This window comes from Monodon monoceros, unplaced genomic scaffold (genome assembly GCF_005190385.1).
Source record: "Monodon monoceros isolate NGI ecotype Baffin Bay Population unplaced genomic scaffold, NGI_Narwhal_1 Super_Scaffold_11, whole genome shotgun sequence".
NCBI classification, from domain to species: Eukaryota; Metazoa; Chordata; class Mammalia; order Artiodactyla; family Monodontidae; genus Monodon; species Monodon monoceros.
The window spans coordinates 70,225,362-70,243,660 of NW_021703767.1; the positions used below are offsets into that span (position 1 = coordinate 70,225,362).

The window sequence follows — 18,299 nt, forward strand, 5'->3', positions numbered from 1 at the left end:
GGTGATTTTTTTGTCTTCTATTCATATTTTCTGTTTTTTCCAAATTTTTTACAGTAAGCATGTATTACTCTTATTTTTAAATAATTGTTTTTCTGATTCTAAATATCACCAGTCTTTTTTCATGCATATATTTTATTTTTGCAAGGTAAAATCCTTTATACATGCTTCTTTTTAGCGTACATTTTCATTTTTCAGTATGTTGTGAATATTTTCCTGTCATCATTTAAAATGTGTACATCATTTGAAATGGCTGCATAATATTCCATCCCATGCATGTATCATAATGTACTTAATCAACCTCCTATTATGATACTGAGGTTATTTTCAGTCTTTCACTATTAAAAGGGACGTCTGTGACCAAAAAACTCCAAAAAGCAAAAAACAACAACAAAAAAAAAAACTTCTTCCCTCTCTGATTTGTGGCTGTGTGTTTTTAAGACCCAGGATATATATTTTCCTGTCCAATTGTTTTCCTATACTCCTTTCTGACTTTTGAAGAAATAGAGAAGCTTGAAAACATAGCCAGCCTACTTAGAAAATGTTCACAGCCATGTGGGTTCTGCAGAACAATCCAGAAAATCCAAAACATGAACCAAATTCTGTTTTTAGGAATGATCACCTCAAAAGGGAGTCCAAAAGCAAAATGGGCTTCAGAGTTCTAATTTAACATTTCCTATCATGATTGGTTCATGATGGGATTTGGAGGTGACAGTGGAAGGTATAGGGCAGTGAGAAAGGGGTACTTGATACAAGCTTTCTTTATCAGTTGAAAGATGACCAGAGATCTATGGTATAATTTGCAGTGGGGCTAGGAAAGAAATGCCATCCATAATGCATTCATTTAAAGAACCTGCTAGCATACTCTCCAATTCAGGAGACAAGACATGACACTTACAGAACAGTTCAAGGAAATGATGGAGCGGTCGTGTTCTTAAGTGACAAAAAGGTGTAGTATAAATGACTAGAGCACTAGCCTCTGAGTTAAGAGCCCAGAGATCTGGACCCAGGATAGCCACCATCTTTTGTGGTCCAAGACCAGTCCCAGCTTCCCTCAGCCTGAGTGTCCTCCTCTGTCCAAAGAGAGATTTGAGTGTTAGAGAAATTCTGAGGATCCTTCCAATTCCAACATTTGGACAGTAAATAAAGAGCTTGGGGATTCAGAGGAGAGAGCACTGGTATGGAGCCTAAGAAATGCCTTCTGAGGTGAGACTGAGGTCTATTTGCCTGCCATGGCCCCCTTGCTGGGGGAGTCCCTCCTGTTAGGACACTGAGCTCACAGGTAAGGGGTTGCCTCCAAAACTCCCCTTTCAGTAACTCCTTAAGAACGGAAGGAGTGCCACAGTTTCCCCAAGTGACTCTGTGGGACCAGCTCTCCATCATACTTGCAGGGTCCCATATTCTGGAAGGGAAACAGAAGGGGAACTAACTTGTTGAAACTGACTATGTGCCAGGCACTTTGCACAGGGAATCTTTCCAAAGGTATCTCATTTGCTCCTCCCAGGGTTCTGGGAAGGTTGATCAGATTATCCCAGTTATAGAGATGAGGCAACAAAAGTTCAGAGAGGTTAAAACGCCTACCCAGTCACACAGCAATAATGTGCCAAGGCAGGGATCCAAGCATAGATTTACACCTCATTGTTCCTGTTTTTATCCAGTCATCCTGATGCGTGAACTCCCTGTTGTCCCCTAAATCAAACCTAATGTCCTTCAACAATGCATAGACCTTCAGGAGTCTGCTGTACCTCCAGCTTCCAGCCTCTGTGTTGGGGCCCAGCCTCTCTGCCTGCTGCTTGCACCGTGCCTCCCATTAAGCTGCCTGCCGGCCTTCTGGCTACCCATCACATGTGCACCTTGCTCACCGCCAAGATCAAAACTCACCACTTTTAGGAGGTCTTCTCTGAATTCACATATCTAAATATATATAGTATGTTTTTCCACAAAGGACTTGACAAAGTTTATAAAGATAGATGCAATAGTAAAACCATAAAATATAAATACATTAAAGCTGCTTTTTCTGCATGGTTCTGTTCACCTTAGAGCAGTGGTCCCCAGCGTTTTTGGCACCAGGGACCGGTTTCATGGAAGATAATTTCTCCACCGATAGGGGCGGGGATGGTTCAGACAGTAATTCGAGCGACGGGGAGCCATGGGGAGCGGCAGATGAAGCTTTGCTCGCTTGTTGCTCACCTCCTGCTGTGCCGCCCCCCAGGGTTGGGGACCCCTGCCTTAGAGCATTCTTTCCTCAGCCTGTAGCACTCATGTAACAATACGCTTCAGAGAAGGCCAAGATGGAATCACTAACTTCTTGAGAATCCTCCGCCCCTTTGGGTTCCCAAATAGCATGCAACCCTGGTCACTGCATGTTGCTGTGCTCACTGCATTCTCATTCTTACCGTAGAAAGAGCTCACGACAGGCCCTGCAGTAGCCAGGTGCATGACTGGGGTCTTCCTGTCTGCCTCATTCCCCGCTATGAGGGAAGAGATGGCCGTGAGCCATTCATTCTCCTCCTGACCCCCTGGAATGCACATTCCAGGGATTGACCAGGTGTGATTTGTAGCCAAAGCATCAAACCAAACAAAGAGAACTAGGTGATGCCCTGGGCTATGTGGACAAGTTGCTGAGTAGCCAATCACAGGCAGCATCTTGCTATCCCCAGGTTACACCCTGCCCACCCAGGCCAGGGTCAATGTGACGTCAGAGGCAGGGCCCTCCGTGGTACTCAGACTAATCATCTCTTCTTGACCTGTGAGTAGCCATCCTAGGGCCTCAGTGCCACATGGGGTATGCAAGAGAACACAGAAATTAGGCAAACACAACCTGCTTCCAAAGTACCCCATCAGTCCACAGCAAACTTACCTTAATTTAGCAATTACAGTCTGCCTGTAATCAGAACTGTCAAATGCTTTTTCAAACTGTGGAGAAAAAGAACAGAATTAAGAACAACTACAAAGAGAGGGGAAAAGTGATATTACATCTAGGTTTTAACATAAATCCATTTCTAAACTCATTTATATAACTATAACACAACAAATTATTTATTCTTTCCATGCGCTCTAATACCTTTCAGTATTTTTTGCTGTAACATAGGAAGATTCTGATATAATTCAGAGCCACCCAGGAAAAAGATGGAAACCTGAAGCACCCAGCCAAATCAATACTCTTAAAAATAACGTGACTGACTTGTTTTGTCTTTTCAAAGTTACTGTTAGACTTACATATATGCATACTTTATACACTCATCAGTGTACCTAAGGAAGACTTAAACGCCTACCTTACCAAGGCATCATGCCTGAGACATAGAGATTACCAAGATGGGCAGACCCAGCCTCTGATCAAATAAGAGGTTACACCATGAAGTTGAGAGAGGTAAGTGACAGAGAGAGTAGAATCTACCATGGAGGTTCAAAGAAACTCTCATCTAGTCGCAGAGAACCAGAGAGGGCTTCATAGAGGAGATGGGCTGTAAAGCATTTCAGTAGGTAGTGCGGGGCCAGGAAGTGGAAGAAGGAGCAGCCCACACCAATGCTCAGAAGCAGTGTGCCTCAGAAGGCAGCAGGCTGAGGTGCCAAACTTCTCCGCTTAGCTTTTGCAAAATTTAACTGCTTCGAACCTCACGTTCTCATTGGAAAATTTGAGATAGCAGTAATTCCCACCACACAGGGCTATCATGCGTAGAAAGTGAGATAGAATATATGATACATGGCTTTGTGAGCTGGAAGGGGCTCCAGCAAAGGTAGATCTTCTTAGGCCTGAGTTGCGTTCTAAGAGCAGAGACAATTCTAGCTACTTGTTAACAAGTGGCCAGAGATTAAGCTGGGACCTCTGGCAGGGGTGAGGTGGAGGTAGGATGGGGGTCTCAATTAGAACATAAGTTCTTTGATGCCAAGAATGGGGTTCGTTTTCTCTTTCTTATGACACCCCCCTACCGCCTGCCACCTGCCCATCCCCATGCCTATTCCATAGCACTCAGCGCAGGGCAATCCCTAGGAAACACTCAATAAACACCAGTTGACCGATGATTGAATGACTTAACTGTGAAAGACATGACCTTGGACATGTCTTCCTCTCTTTGAACCCCATCTCCATATTTATTACATGAATGTTGAACTGGGTTGGTGCAAATTTTTTTATTATATAATCCAAGAATTTTATTATTTTTCTCCCATGGGGACCCCACATTTAAAAAAATCATGGCAACCAATGTCATTTAAAAAGATGTTAAATCATTTCTCTTTTATTCTAGTCAAATTCAAATACATTTGATGCTCTAGTTAGTCTGGGCAACCTTGTATCCAGAATATGTCCATATTCCTTTTAATTCTTTTACATATCAGGAAGAGCTGGTATTTCTGTAAACCATCAGGGCCCTGGGAATCTACTTAGGAACAAGTTCACTGGATGACCTCCAAGGTTCTATCCAGCTCCCCTACTGACCACTTTTTGCACTTTTAATTTTCTTAATCCCAAAAAATGAGATTGCAAAATTAGCATCTGGCATAGGAAAAAGGTCTTCCATTTTTTTTCTTCTATCAGGTCACCCTTTGAGGATTTGCGGATATACACCTCTCAGTCTGAAGGGCTGCAGGACTGGGCAGGAGGGCAGGAACCATGCTAACAGGCCTGCCCAGACCTCATTGCACAACAGAGCCAGCAGGGAAGGAGAAGCAGCCCTGAGGTCAGGCAGGTCTGGGTTCAAATCCCCCATCCTCACTCATCAGCTGGGTGACCTTCGGTCAGTTACTTAGCCTTCCTGATCCTTGATTGTTATTCTGTACTTTCTGGTCCATTTTCATGGCCACTGTGCTTCCTGGGCCCCCATTAAGACGTTAGTTTTTTAAAGTGTTTCTCCAAGAGAACCCTCTTGCACTGTTGGTGGGAATGTGAATTGGTACAGCCACTATGGAGAACAGTATGCAGGTTCCTTAAAAAACTAAAAATAGAACTACCCATACGACCCAGCAATCCCACTACTGGGCATATACCCTGAGAAACCATAATTCAAAAAGAGTCATGTACCACAATGTTCATTGCAGCTCTATTTACAATAGCCAAGACACGGAAGCAACCTAAGTGTCCATCGACAGATGAATGAATAAAGAAGATGTGGCACATATATACAATGGAATATTACTCAGCCATAAAAAGAAAGGAAATTGAGTTATCTGTAGTGAGGTGGATGGACCTAGAGACTGTCATACAGAGTGAAGTAAGTCAGAAAGAGAAAAACAAATACCGTCTGCTAACACATATATATGGTATCTAAAAAGAAAAAATTGCTCTGACGAGCCTAGGGGCAGGACAGGAATAAAGACGCAGACGTAGAGAATGGACTTGAGGACATGGGAAGGGGGAAGGGGGAAGGGTAAGCTGGGACGAACTGAGAGAGTGGCATGGACTTATATATACCACCAAAATTAAAATAGATAGCTAGTGGGAAGCAGCCGCATAGCACTAGAGCAGTGGGATAGGGAGGGTGGGAGGGAGGGAGATGCAAGAGGGAGGAGATACGGGGATATATGTATATGTATAGCTGATTCACTTTGTTATAAAGCAGAAACTAACACACCATGGTAAACCAATTATACTCCAATAAAGATGTTAAAAAAAATTAAAAATAAAGTGTTTCTCCACCTAGAGTTCTAAGACATATTTCCAAGCTAACATTTTTTCCCTTCAAAACTAAATTTTGAGAAACACTGGCTGGACACCCTCTCTAAGACCTTCCAGGTCTGACATCTGTGGTTCCAGAATAGAGATCTCCATCTCTTTCATGTGGACACACTCACAATAATCAAAATGAAATGAAGCTGTTGTTCATTTTGACATTTTTGACAATGGGAAAAAGAAGTAACATATAATTCAGATGGAGTTCCTCTTCCAGACATTAAAAAAGCCAGACTAGTATGCAAATTTGATTGTAAAAAGGAAAAAAAAATCATCTTTAATTCTTTTTCTCTTCAATTCTATGGAAGTAATTTATTTTAAAAACAGCATTACATTTCTCTGTCCACTTAAAAATATTTAAGAATATTTCTGTATGAATGAGTATGGCATGGCTGGAGGTGGCTTCTAAAGGCCCTCTGCTGTGACAGATGTTACCCCTCTAGGTGCAGGATCACGGTGAGGACCCAGGGTCCCAGAGGAGGAGCCTGGGCAACCAGGAAGCAGTGGCCCCCAGGAGTTTGGAACAGCTACTGTTTACAAACCAATAAGCATGCATTTCACTACTTGATCCACCGGTACAGCTGTACCAGCACCCGAATACCAGTCTACACTCTACAAGTCAGTGTTAGAATAAAGAATATTTATAGAGGAAGGATGTTTGGAAAATACTTACAAATCTAGTAATGTTGAAGTGTAATTCCTGATAGGCCACAGAATTTTCATCTTCTAAGCCAGATGTAGGTGATATATTGACCGTAATCGTACCAGGGAATATCTTTCCTGAAATTCAAGCAGAATCTCTCTGTGATATTTAATGTAAAGAATGCTACATAATATTCTATGAAATACATCTTTCCTTCGTTGATGCAGTCAGTTTTTGTTTTCAGTGCTTTTAATTATTTAAGAGGGAAAAAAACAGTTGCAAAGAACATCTTCATGCACAAACCTTTCTACATATGGAGTCATTTACTTAGAGTGGATCCCCAGAAATGAGAATATTAGTGCTAAAAACAGGAACATTCTTTTGGCTTTGGGGATATCTCTAATTTCTGTGGCCAACACAATGCATTCATTTCCTGTACAGTTGGTCTGTTCTGGCAAGGAGGGATATTGCTCATTCATAAAACAGACAAAAACATGTAACTCAGGAAACAGCCTTGGACTTTCATAGCGCCCAGCTGATATAACCAAAAAAGTATAGGGTCGATCTGCTCTTAAAGTTCATTTCCAGAGCTGAGAGGCTCTTAAGTCTCCAAAAATAGGGTTTGCTGTTATAGAACCAGCAAATCCTATGACAGAGAACTGAAGCAAGGTCAGAGACCAGGTTCCTGGCTCGTCTGACTCTGTGGTTTTAGGAAATCACCTTATGCTGTGTCAGTGTCCCCATGTAATAGCACCACTTTGTATTTATGCAGCCTGTGCACTTTTCCAGGGACTCCGACATCTATCATTCTCATGTTGACCCCATGGCACCGTTCCCTTGAACAGTTGAAGTGAAGGGACCCACCTACTCCCGTACCTCTAGGACTAGCTCACAAATCTGAATTGGTCTATTTCCATTGAGATAAAGACAGGAAGCTTTTTTCTACTTGGCTGGCCTTTGTTGCCTCCAAATTTTCCTCTAACTTTAGTATTCTGGAAGCTCTTTTTGTCATTATTTTAAGTTTTCTATTCCACTTAGGTCTGAGGTGCAGCTCTCCATGATTCATCCTTTGTAACTCACCTTTATTGCATGTAGAATTGCTATAGTAATACCCTTCTAAACACAGGCAAAACCGTCTATCATGCAGATTAACACATGAAGAACCACCCTTACAGGGATCCTTTTGGCAAGGGCTTCTGGAACCTGAGATACAGTAGAAAGAGATTAAAAATCCATAGGATAACAACAAATAACACCAAGAAACATACTTTTAAATCTCCTGGGCACTTTCTATTCCTTGGCTGTGTTACTCCATGGCACACCCTTAGAACAGCTGAAACAAATACATATTTTCTTATGTTTCTAGGAAGTTTGTTGCTAAAATTCTAGAGCCAAGCGCTTGTCAACAGTAAAGGTCAGAGGTTGGTGGGTAAGAGTCTGCTCAGAGAAAGACAGCAGTCTTCTAACTCCAAGGAGTAAAGAAATACTTTGGACCTCAAGGATCCTCCAGAACCTTGATGTCTGGTTCTCTAACACTAGGTAGAACTCTCCAAAACAATTTTAGAGAAAGCATCATATTTTTTTTTGAAGATATGAATAATTGACTTATAGGGAAGATCAGGCCAAAAGCTCCCCAAAGAAACTAGATATTGTATTCTGGTTAGCATACATGGTATACAGACCCACGAGGAAAGGCAAGGGAGAGTAAGGGAACAGTGTGGATTAACTCAGTGAAAATTCTAAGAGGAAGTGATGAAGGGTCGCTCTACTCTCTGGCTTTCTGAGTGGATGACCTGAATAAATGGAGAGAAGAATATTACAATGGTTTCTACACCACTGGCCAGGACTCCTAGAGCAGGCAGGGTGCAGCATCTTTCTTATCTTTGGAGAACTGACGGAATCCAAGAAGGGAAGTTAGGTCAGTGGCCAAATGGTGATCTTGGCTAGTCATTTCCTTTATCTCTGTCAAATGAAATGATCCTGAGCTTTGATTTCAGGATAGATTAAGTAACTGACAACCTTCAGAGCTGTCTTAAGATTCTTATAATCCTGTAGGTGCAAATCATTGCTTAAAAAAAAAAAAAAAGAGACTACATATGAGGTACGACGTGTATAACACTGTCTCTTTTTTATTGACGTATAGTTGATTTACAATATTACATTAGTTTCAAGTATACAATCCAGTGATTCAGTATTTTTGGAGGTTATACTACATTATAAGTTATTACAAGATAATGGCTATAATTCCCTGTGCTATATAATATATCATTGTTGCTTATCTATTTTATACATAGTAGTTTGTATCTGTTAATCCCATACCCCTAATTTGTCCCTCTCCCCTTTGGTAACCATAAGTTTGTTTTCTCTATCTGTGAGTCGGTTTTTGTTTTGCATATACACTCATTTGTATTATTTTTTAGATTCCACATATAAGTGATTTCATACAGTATTTGTCTTTCTCTGACTTATTTCACTAAGCATAATATTCTCTAGGTCCATCCACAATGCTGCAAAAGGCAGAATTTCATTCTTTTTATGGCTGAGTAATAGTCTATCATGCGCATGTATCTTTTCAAATTGGTATTTTCATTTCTCTGGATATATACCCGGGAATGGAATTGCTGGATCATGTGGTAAAAACTGAAAATAGAACTACCATATGATCCAGCAATTCCATTCCTGGGTATATAGCCAGAAATAACATGCTCTCTCTTATGATAAAAAAAAAAAAAAAAAGGTGGGGGGATCTCCCTCGTGGTGCAGTGGTTAAGAATCTGCCTGTCAATGCAGGGGACACGGGTTCGAGCCCTGGTCTGGGAAGATTCCACATGCCGCGGATCAGCTAAGCCCGTGCGCCACAACTACTGAGCCCGTGTGCCACAACTACTGAAGCCTGCGCACCTAGGGCCCGTGCTGTGCAACAAGAGAAGCCACCGCAATGAGAAGCCCACACACTGCAACGAAGAGTAGCCCCTGCTCACCACAACTAGAGAAAAGCCTGCATGCAGCAACGAAGACCCAATGCAGCCAAAACTAACTGACTAAATGAATATTTTTTTAAAAGGAGGGGAATACATAGAAACATATAAGTCTATGTGTTTGTATTTGCACAAACACAAAGAACTAGCCACAGAAGTTGCCTCTGGGGAAGAAAACTGGGGGTCTTGGTCCTAGGGGTCTAGGATAGGAGGGAGATTTAGTTTTTACTGCATATACTTTTGCCCCATTTAAGCTTCTTTTTCCATGACTGTGGGCCTAATTGACTTTTATAAAAAATAAATAAAACACTACTGGTGAGGAGCTCTGATACTGGTCGGGAGTGTAAAATGGTGCAGCCACCTTAGAAGACAGGCAGGCAGCTTCTTACAGAACTAAATATACTCTTAACCATATGACCCCACAAGTGCATGCTTTAGTATTTACTCAGTGTAAGTGCTGAGTATTCACTTATTATTTATCAACTTATACCCACTCAAAACCCTGCAAACGAATACTTATAGCCGTTTTCTTCATGACTGCCAAAACCTGGAAGCAACCAAGATGTCCTTCAGTAGGTGAGTGGATAAACAAACGGCTACAGCCAGACAATGGAATATTATTCAGTGTTCAGGCCTTGAAAATTGACATGGGGGAATCTTAAATGCATATTACTAAGTAAAAGAAGCTAATCTGAAAACGCCACATACTGTGATTCCAACTACATGACGTTCTGAAAAAGGCAAAACTACGGCGACAGTAAAAAGATCAGGGGTTGCCAGGGGTTAGCAGGGAGGAAGGGATGAATGGGCAGAGATTGTTAGGAAGGTGAAAATAGTCTTTATGATACCATAATGATGGATACATGTCATTATACGTTTATCCAAACCTACAGAATATACAACACCAACAGTAAACCCTAATGTAAACTGGACTTGGGGTGATTATCATGTGTCAATATAGATTCATCAAATGTACCCTCTGGTGAGGAAAGTTGATAATAAGGGAGGCTATGCAGCTGTGGGCGTAGGGAAATATACGAACTCTACCTTCCTTTTGATTTTGCTGTGAATCTAAGACTGCTCTAAAAACAAAGTCTATTGAAAAAAGTTTTATAAGAGTGAAAAAACAGGCTACCTGGGACACAGGAGGCATAGTGCGGTACCTCACAGACAACAGTAAGGGTCACCTCTCTGAGAAGGTGTAAACCACCATTCTAAGTAAAGTAAATGGCTTTTGAAAAAGCCTCAGCCACATTGCAAGGATGATTTGGCAAATCCTAGGGAAGAAACTGAGTGCAGCTCCATTCTGGATATACTGCTCATATAACTCCTGGTGTGCTTTCTCCCTGGCAATAGAGGACAGACTTGTTAGTTTTTCTGTGTGCCAGGAATAAAATCACAGGATGTTACAGTGGGAAAAGGATTTTGGTGGCTATTTAGTTCAATCACATCTTATTACCAGTGAGTATGTTGAAGCCAAGAGAGAAGTGATTGGGCCCATGCCCCGTAGTTAGTGTAGGGCCAGAACACAAGAATACTGCCTTACTCTGAGAGAGTGTCTGGGGAAGCAGAAACAGCTTTAAAAAGCTCCCTTTTGGGCTTCCCTGGTGACGCAGTGGTTGAGAGTCTGCCTGCCGATGCAGGGGACACGGGTTCGTGCCCCGGTCCGGGAAGATCCCACATGCCGCGGAGCGGCTGGGCCCGTGAGCCATGGCCGCTGAGCCTGCGCGTCTGGAGCCTGTGCTCTGCAACGGGAGAGGCCATAGCAGTGAGAGGCCCATGTACCGCAAAAAAAAGAAAAAAAGAAAAAAAGAAAAAAAAGCTCCCTTTCCTGACTGCAGGAGAACTGATTGTGTAGCTGTGTCCCTGTTGACCTAGCCTTCAGAGCGGCTCCTGCAAACATGAAAGAAGATTGGGAGCCAGGTTTTGATACAGGCTCTGGTTCCATTTGCTTAATCATCCATTTCTTAGATCTATTGCAGAACACTGGGGAAGACAAAAGAAGTAAGTATAGGGAAACATCAACTTGCTCTTTGACCCTGGGTAAGTTGCTGCCCTCACTGGGCCTTAGTTTCCCTAACTGAGAATAACAGGGTTTATCTAGACCCTTTAAGCCTAGGTTTGAGGATTCTTTAAGACCAGGGGTTGGCAAACTATGACTTGAGAGCCAATGCTGGCCAGTCCTCTGTTTTTGTAAATAAAGATTTATTGATACACAATCAGGCACATTCATTTGTATATTGTCCATGGCTGCTTTGATGCTAATATGGCAGAGTGGAGTAGTTGTAAGAGAGACCTTATCATGGCCCACAAAACCTGAAACATTTATTAGTTTGCCTTCACTGATAAAGTTTACTGACCCCTGCTCTAAACTTTGGGACATGAGGCAAGTGCTTTCTGTTTCAATAACTTGGGCTTGGAGGTCAATCATCATCTCTTAGAGAGTAGCCCCAAATATCTGTCCTTTGGACCACGGCTCTGGTCATGTCTAGGACTGTTTGAGTACTGCTGTTGTTTGGCTTTTTAATCTCTCAGGCTCAAATTCCATGAATTAGCTCAAATTCTAAATTGTGATCAGCTACCTTTGAATGTCATAATTTTTCCATAACATTTGATGAGGAATCAGGATAGAAGTGACTCTTTCCTTCAGTAGACCAGGGATCTAGACCAGTGGGGCTGGAGAGTCAGTGCTTATTTGCACCTGACCTCAGAGAAGCTGAAACTATTTGCAAAAATCTACCAGGGAGAGGGAAGCTGGAAAAGTAGCTTTTAAATGTCCAAGTTCATAAAAATATTCCACATCTGGCAAATAACTTGAGGAAAGGAGAATGGAACAGGTAATCTTTTAGCATGTCTGCCATTACTATTAGCCCGTGCGACCCAGACTTTTTAATTCCAGGGGTTCATATCCAAGGACACCTTGGGTCTCTTTATATGCACTTCCCTACTCTGGTAGAACAAACTTACCTACCCTCCTCCAAAATACTGTGACTCCTCAGTGAGAAGCTTTGAGCGAATTGCTCTTACCTGGGCTATTTGTGGAGGGAGTAGGTGTACTCGTTTTGGTGGCAAGAGCTGCAGAGTCTGTGGTAGAAGTAGGAGCGCTCGTGGTGTCGGTAGGAGCTGTAGAGTCTGTGGTAGAAGTAGGAGCGCTCGTGGTGTCGGTAGGAGCTGTAGGGTCTGTGGTAGAAGTAGGAACGCTCGTGGTGTTGGCAGAAGTTACAGCAACACCTGTGGCACAGGCACAAATTTCTGATGTTAGTAAAAATAAAATTGGCGACTTTAAATTAAATCATGCCAAGGTTTTGATACACTTGTCTTAAGATATTAATGAAACACTTCAAAACACTGATACAAAGTGTCCAGATTCTCAGATATTGTGTGAGTTTTGTTTTGTTGTATTTTTTTTTTTCAGTGAATGTCTGGCTCATTGCAATCCTCAAACATGTGGTTATCTTTGTTGTATTGGCATAATCAGTGACTTGTACATTCAGCGATAGCATTTGAGCAAGTTTTATCAGCAAGCAATATTTTCAGTTAATAAATAAGGTTTCAAAAATCACATAAGAGTGGATTTAAACTTGTTGAATGTGAACATTGAACCTCAAGTCACTGTAGCTTTAATAATTGCTTATTGTATTAGAGGCAGCTGAGCTTGAAGCAGTTTGGTTCTCGGCTGGAGGAACAAAGATATTAAGTTTCAGAAGACATAACATTGAATATATAATGACAGTTGCTATTATTTAATACTAATTAGTACCCAATCCGTTTTTTGTCTGAAAAATAAATGTAGTGGATTACATTAAAAATGAAAATACATGACTACTTCTTTAAAAAAAAACCCACAATAAATACAATTAAAAATTAAACAGACAAAACTGGAAAAATGTTACTGGGGAGTTCCCTGGGTGGCCTAGTGGTTAGGATTCCAGGCTATCACTGCTGTGGCCCGGGTTCCATCCCTAGTCAGGGAATTGAGATCCCGCAAGCCGCGAGGCACGGCAAAAAAAAAAAAAAAAAAAAAAGTTACTGAAAAATATGATGTTCAACTGGTAGAAAAATATGAAGAGTTAATATTATTTATTGTATTATTATTAATTATAATATATTAATACAATTTATAATATTAAATATCAATTATATATTAATATCAACATGTCGTATTATTACAAGATGTAATATCATTTATGCCTGTAGTTGCAGAACTGTCGATCTGAGTTTAATATTCCTCAGAGCAGTTCTCAGTGAGGGCAATTGAAAATGCCACCAGGTGGAGCTGTTTACCACCTGGACATGCCTCCTTTTGTCTTTTTACAATTTACAGCCAATTGTCCCAATTTTCCATTACATCGCTTGTTAGCTGAGGGATGGTAGGGAAGGGGTTGTGTTTAAAGAATGATGAAATAAAAATACCTCATTAAGGTATTTCATGTATTAAACTTCTTCAAAATGTTTTCTGGTGATGTTTACCCATTCGTAATTCTAGAGACATGAACTTTTTAAAGAATAAGATGAATGCAGGTGGTTTTTGCCCTAAGGGCTATGCTGATCATCAAAGCTGCCTTTTTTCAAATCTTAGGAACCCCTGGACACATGGGGTAGTGTACTCTTAGTGATCCTATAATCACTTTTCTAGAACGCTTAATTGTCTCTAAGAGCTCTGACAATGACAATCGGTTAAAAAAATTATTAAAAGGAAAAGTTTTAGTGAGGAAGCTATTTGTAAACCTTTGGAAATAGAAAAACTGCCGAAGATGTTGCCTAATTCCCGCTTGGGTCTGGAAGCCCCTGGATGACAGAATCTGGCTCTTCACCTTGAACAGGGCTGGGCTTAACCAGTCATTCATAGGCAAATGCTCTCCCAGGAGCAAGAAAATAGTTCATCAGCTGGCCATCTCGACAGCTGCTACCCTGTTCCTCCTACTACTCTCACTTATCAAGGGCTTACCCTGTGTCCAACAGGCCTATGGAATGGTTATGAGCATCCACATTTGACAGGAATGCCCACCAGTACTCAGAGGGATTAAGGGATTTGCCCAGAGGTAAGCCTTGACCCCCATGAGTAAGGGGCAAAAAAGAACTCTTGATGCCACATTCAGGGATTAAACCAGGTCCCTGCTCTGCATTAGGACCCAAATGACATCTGAAGGTTAAAGAGAAGGGGATTCTAGGGCACTGAGCCCTTGGAACTACCAAGTTGTTCTTGTCTGGCCTCAGGGTTCTCAGGGACAAATCTCTGGCTTGCTGAACCCCAAATCTTAGTCCAGAAGCTTCTTTTACTACTGTTCTATCTGCCTTCATCACAGACTGAAATGCCTTGTGTCTTTGAGCCCAGTTGGAGAGGAAACTTCATCCACAAAATAGTCCACCTAACGGGGCCGTGGGAATTAAGCTTAAGCCTGCTGATTCTATCCCAGAGACAACAAACATGATTAAAAGAATTAAAAATTTTTAAATGTTCCTTACCTGAGATTAGAAAAAGGAGGGCAAGAAGACTGAGGTGAGTGAAGGCTTTCATTTTAGCTGTTCTTGCTAGGTAATCCAGGGAGAAAATGATTTCCCTCCAGCTATCTTTCTTTTTAACTCTCTCTCAGGTTCAAAGTCCAGTAATTAACTGACGTCAAACCAGACAAAGGCAATTACTAGTTAGGGTTTGGTCATATAGCGTAGGTCCCTTCCGAGCTTTTGAGATAGAAGAGGCGAACCAGGAGTTATGGATTATTTTTGTCTCATAGTCCAAAATAACTCAGGACAGTCCAAACATCCTTGGGAGACTGGGGAGCAGAGGGGGGTGTTAGTTAATCTCTTTATATTCCAAACATCCCCAAGCTACCACCTTTTAGGAGGTCACCGTTCCTTTAAACACTCAGTAATATAGTCTGTGCTCTTCTCACTCAGCTGGAGTGCAGGAAATCCAGTTTCCTCCAGCTATAGTTCTGAGAATCCCTGAGGAGTCCTCACGTGTTTCTCCAGACTGTTTGTTGCTGAGCTTTTATCACCTTTCACTGTGGACCACCACTCTGGGCCTCTCTGACGGTCACTTCTAGCAACTTTGTATTCATGTCTCCAAGCTTCCCTGGTTCCCCACATATCACTGTACCTGGACATGACCCCCCATTAATGTCCTCAGAGGCAGTGAATATCAAATTGTAACCTTTAATCTAACTTTACTGAGAGTTTGTGTGTGACAGATCAAGGAGGGGAAAATACAGTGCAGAAAGAGAATACCTTAAAACAGATGACTCGATCTCTTGACTCGTGGTTGTTCATGGGCCAGGTCCCCCCCTCGCAGGTCCTCTACTCACCTCTTATTCCTCAGCCCCTGACCTCTCACCACGTTTCTGGAACCAGCTTTATCACTTGGATGAAGGTCTTTTTAATCCAGTCCTCCCTCTTTAAAATCCAGGACCCCCACCCCACTGCATTTGGCCCCAGGCAGAGGAATGAAGCCAATAACACCTCGTGAATATTAGCCAGAGTTTTCACTCTAACCTTAGTGAAAACAAAAATTTTTATGTTACACAGCAGGCGAGTTCCCTGTTGTCCCAAAAATCTTCATTCAGGAATAGGATTTGGGATTTACTCTTCACAGCTGAGAGGCTCATTTAAATATCCCCCCCTCCCCCAGCAAGGACAACTCTTGGGCCCATATGTGGTACATTATTCTCAGCTTGAATGATCCCTGGCAGCAAGAGTTAAACAAAGGCCTTTTAAAATTCTTTTTGTCTTTTAAAACTCACTTTATTTAGGTAGGTATAATTTACTTCAATAAATCAATCCATTTGAAGTGTAAAACTCAATGAGCTTTGATAGATGTATATTCATGTCAAACCACCATTACAATCAAGATACAGAACATTGATCACACCCAAAAGTTTCCTCTTGCCCTTTTGCAGTCTATTCTGTCCTCCACCCCCAACCCCAGGCAACTGCCAACCTGCTTTCTGTCACTAGAGATTAGTTTGCTTTTTCTAGAATTGTATATAAACGGAGTCGTACAGTATGTGTTATTTTACGTCCAGCTTCTCTCCCTCAGCACGTTTTGTGAAATTCATCCGTATTACTGTGTGTCAGTTCTTCCTCCTTCCCTGTTTCCTTTCTTTATTCTTCCCTTCTTTGACAACTTTATTGAGGTACAATTTATGTAAACTCACACATTTAAAGCTTTGACACGTACACACACCCATGAAACCATCACCATAATCAAGATATCAAATGTTCTCATAATTCCCCAAAGTTTTCTTGTGTTCACCCTTCCCCACACCTCCAGTCTAAGGTAACCACTGATTGCTTTCTGTCACTACAGATTAATTTGTATTTTCTAGAATTTTATACAAATGGAGTCATACAGATGTACTGCATTTGGGAGGGGGTTGTTTTTTGGTCTGGCTTCTTTGACTCAGGACAATTATTTTGAGATTCATTCATGTTGTTGTATATATTAATAGTTTGTTTTTTCCTATTTCTGAAGAGTATTCCATTGTATAGATATGGTGAACATACTCCGGTTTATCTATTCATCTGTTGATGGACATTTGGGTTGTTTCCAGTTTTTGACTATTACAAAGGTCCTATGAATATTCATGCACAAGTCTTTGTGTGGTCATATGCTTTCATTTCTCTTGGGTGAATACTTAGGTGTGGAATGGTTGTATCATATGATACGTATATGTTTAACTTTTAACAAACTCTCAAATTGTTTTCCAAAGCTGTTCCAATTTACATTCCCATCAGCAACATATGAGTTCCAGTTGCTACCCATCCTTGCCAACACTTGCTTACTCTCAGTCTTTATAATATTAACCATTCTAAAGGGTATGTAGTGGTATCTCACTTTGGTTTTAATTTGCATCTCCTGACGACAAATGATATGGAGCATCTTTTTTTTTTTTTGTGGTACGCGGGCCTCTCACTGCTGTGGCCTCTCCCGTTGCGGAGCACAGGCTCCGGACGCGCAGGCTCAGCGGCCATGGCTCACGGGCCCAGCCACTCCGCGGCATGTGGGATCTTCCCGGACCGGGGCACGAACCTGTGTCCCCTGCATCGGCAGGTGGACTCTCAACCACTGCGCCACCAGGGAAGCCCCATATCTCTTCTTTTAAAAAATATTTGTTTCAAATCATTTGTCCATTTTTAGTGGAGTTGTCTCCTTATTTTTGAGTCGTCAAGTGTTCTTTATATACGTATTGCAAATATGTTCTCCCTTTCTGCCATTTTTACATGGCATTTCAACCTAGTACATTCCCTTTATAAAAGGCTAACCAGGAATTTTGGAAAATTGAGAAAGTGGCCTGAGGTCACATAATTAGCTGCAGTGTCTCAAATCCTGTCTCCTAAACCAGGAAGAGCCCACTGCTCTACCTTTTTCTGGTTTCAAGATATCAAGAGAGTAGGATCCACAGAGCACTACTGCCAGTGTCTGCTAATGCCACTCTATTACAACAGTGTCGATATCTACTGTGGTTTTCTACTCCACTTCTCTGCTGAGGACACAAGGAAGTATGACCAGGAAGGGATGGAGGTCTTCTAGGCACCTGCCTTCCTGACTCTTCCCTGGCCTTACCTGGCAAAACGTGAGCAACAAGAAGGTCAGGTAGTCCTGAACGTATGAATCCACAGTCATCCTTTCTTAGGCCTCTTTGAACCCTGGCCACACCAGACTACAACACTCCAGGACTATAGAGACAAGTACATAGAGCTTCTCAGTTGTGGAAATGCTTCTTCCTCGTGGCTGATGGGAATCCTTCCCTGTGGAGCAGCTCAGTGAGCGCCACGCTCCTGGCCTCTCAGTGCCTTTACTGACTCTGCCCTAAGTGAGGTGTGCTGACTTATTTCAGAAGAATAAACTGGGAATACTCAGCTCCAATCCTGCCTTACCCTTCTGGGAGAGAACCTGGGTATTCAGGACTGTTGTAGCTGGGAGGTAAGGATTCAGTATTAGAAAGCCCTAAACCACATTCTCCGAAATAAGCTCCTGTTGAAAGTGATATTTTGTCTCCATCTGCCATATTCT

At 41.8% G+C, this 18,299-nt stretch overlaps 2 protein-coding genes across 2 annotated transcripts in view; both read right to left on the reverse strand.

The window, feature by feature from the left end:
• Nucleotides 1-13,760, reverse strand: part of MUC13 (mucin 13, cell surface associated) — a 33,497-nt gene extending 19,737 nt beyond the window's left edge. The window contains exons 1-5 of the mRNA XM_029213720.1: nucleotides 13,757-13,760; nucleotides 12,314-12,517; nucleotides 7,389-7,511; nucleotides 6,339-6,445; nucleotides 2,858-2,913 (exon numbers count right to left, since the gene is read on the reverse strand). Coding sequence (XP_029069553.1) covers nucleotides 2,858-2,913; nucleotides 6,339-6,445; nucleotides 7,389-7,511; nucleotides 12,314-12,517; nucleotides 13,757-13,760 — 494 coding nt within the window. The remainder of the gene's footprint in view (nucleotides 1-2,857; nucleotides 2,914-6,338; nucleotides 6,446-7,388; nucleotides 7,512-12,313; nucleotides 12,518-13,756) is intronic.
• HEG1 (heart development protein with EGF like domains 1) overlaps nucleotides 12,334-18,299 on the reverse strand; it is a 123,791-nt gene continuing 117,825 nt past the window's right edge. Inside the window, exon 19 of the transcript XR_003792278.1 lies at nucleotides 12,334-12,517. The gene's annotated coding sequence lies outside the window, so the exon portion shown is untranslated. The remainder of the gene's footprint in view (nucleotides 12,518-18,299) is intronic.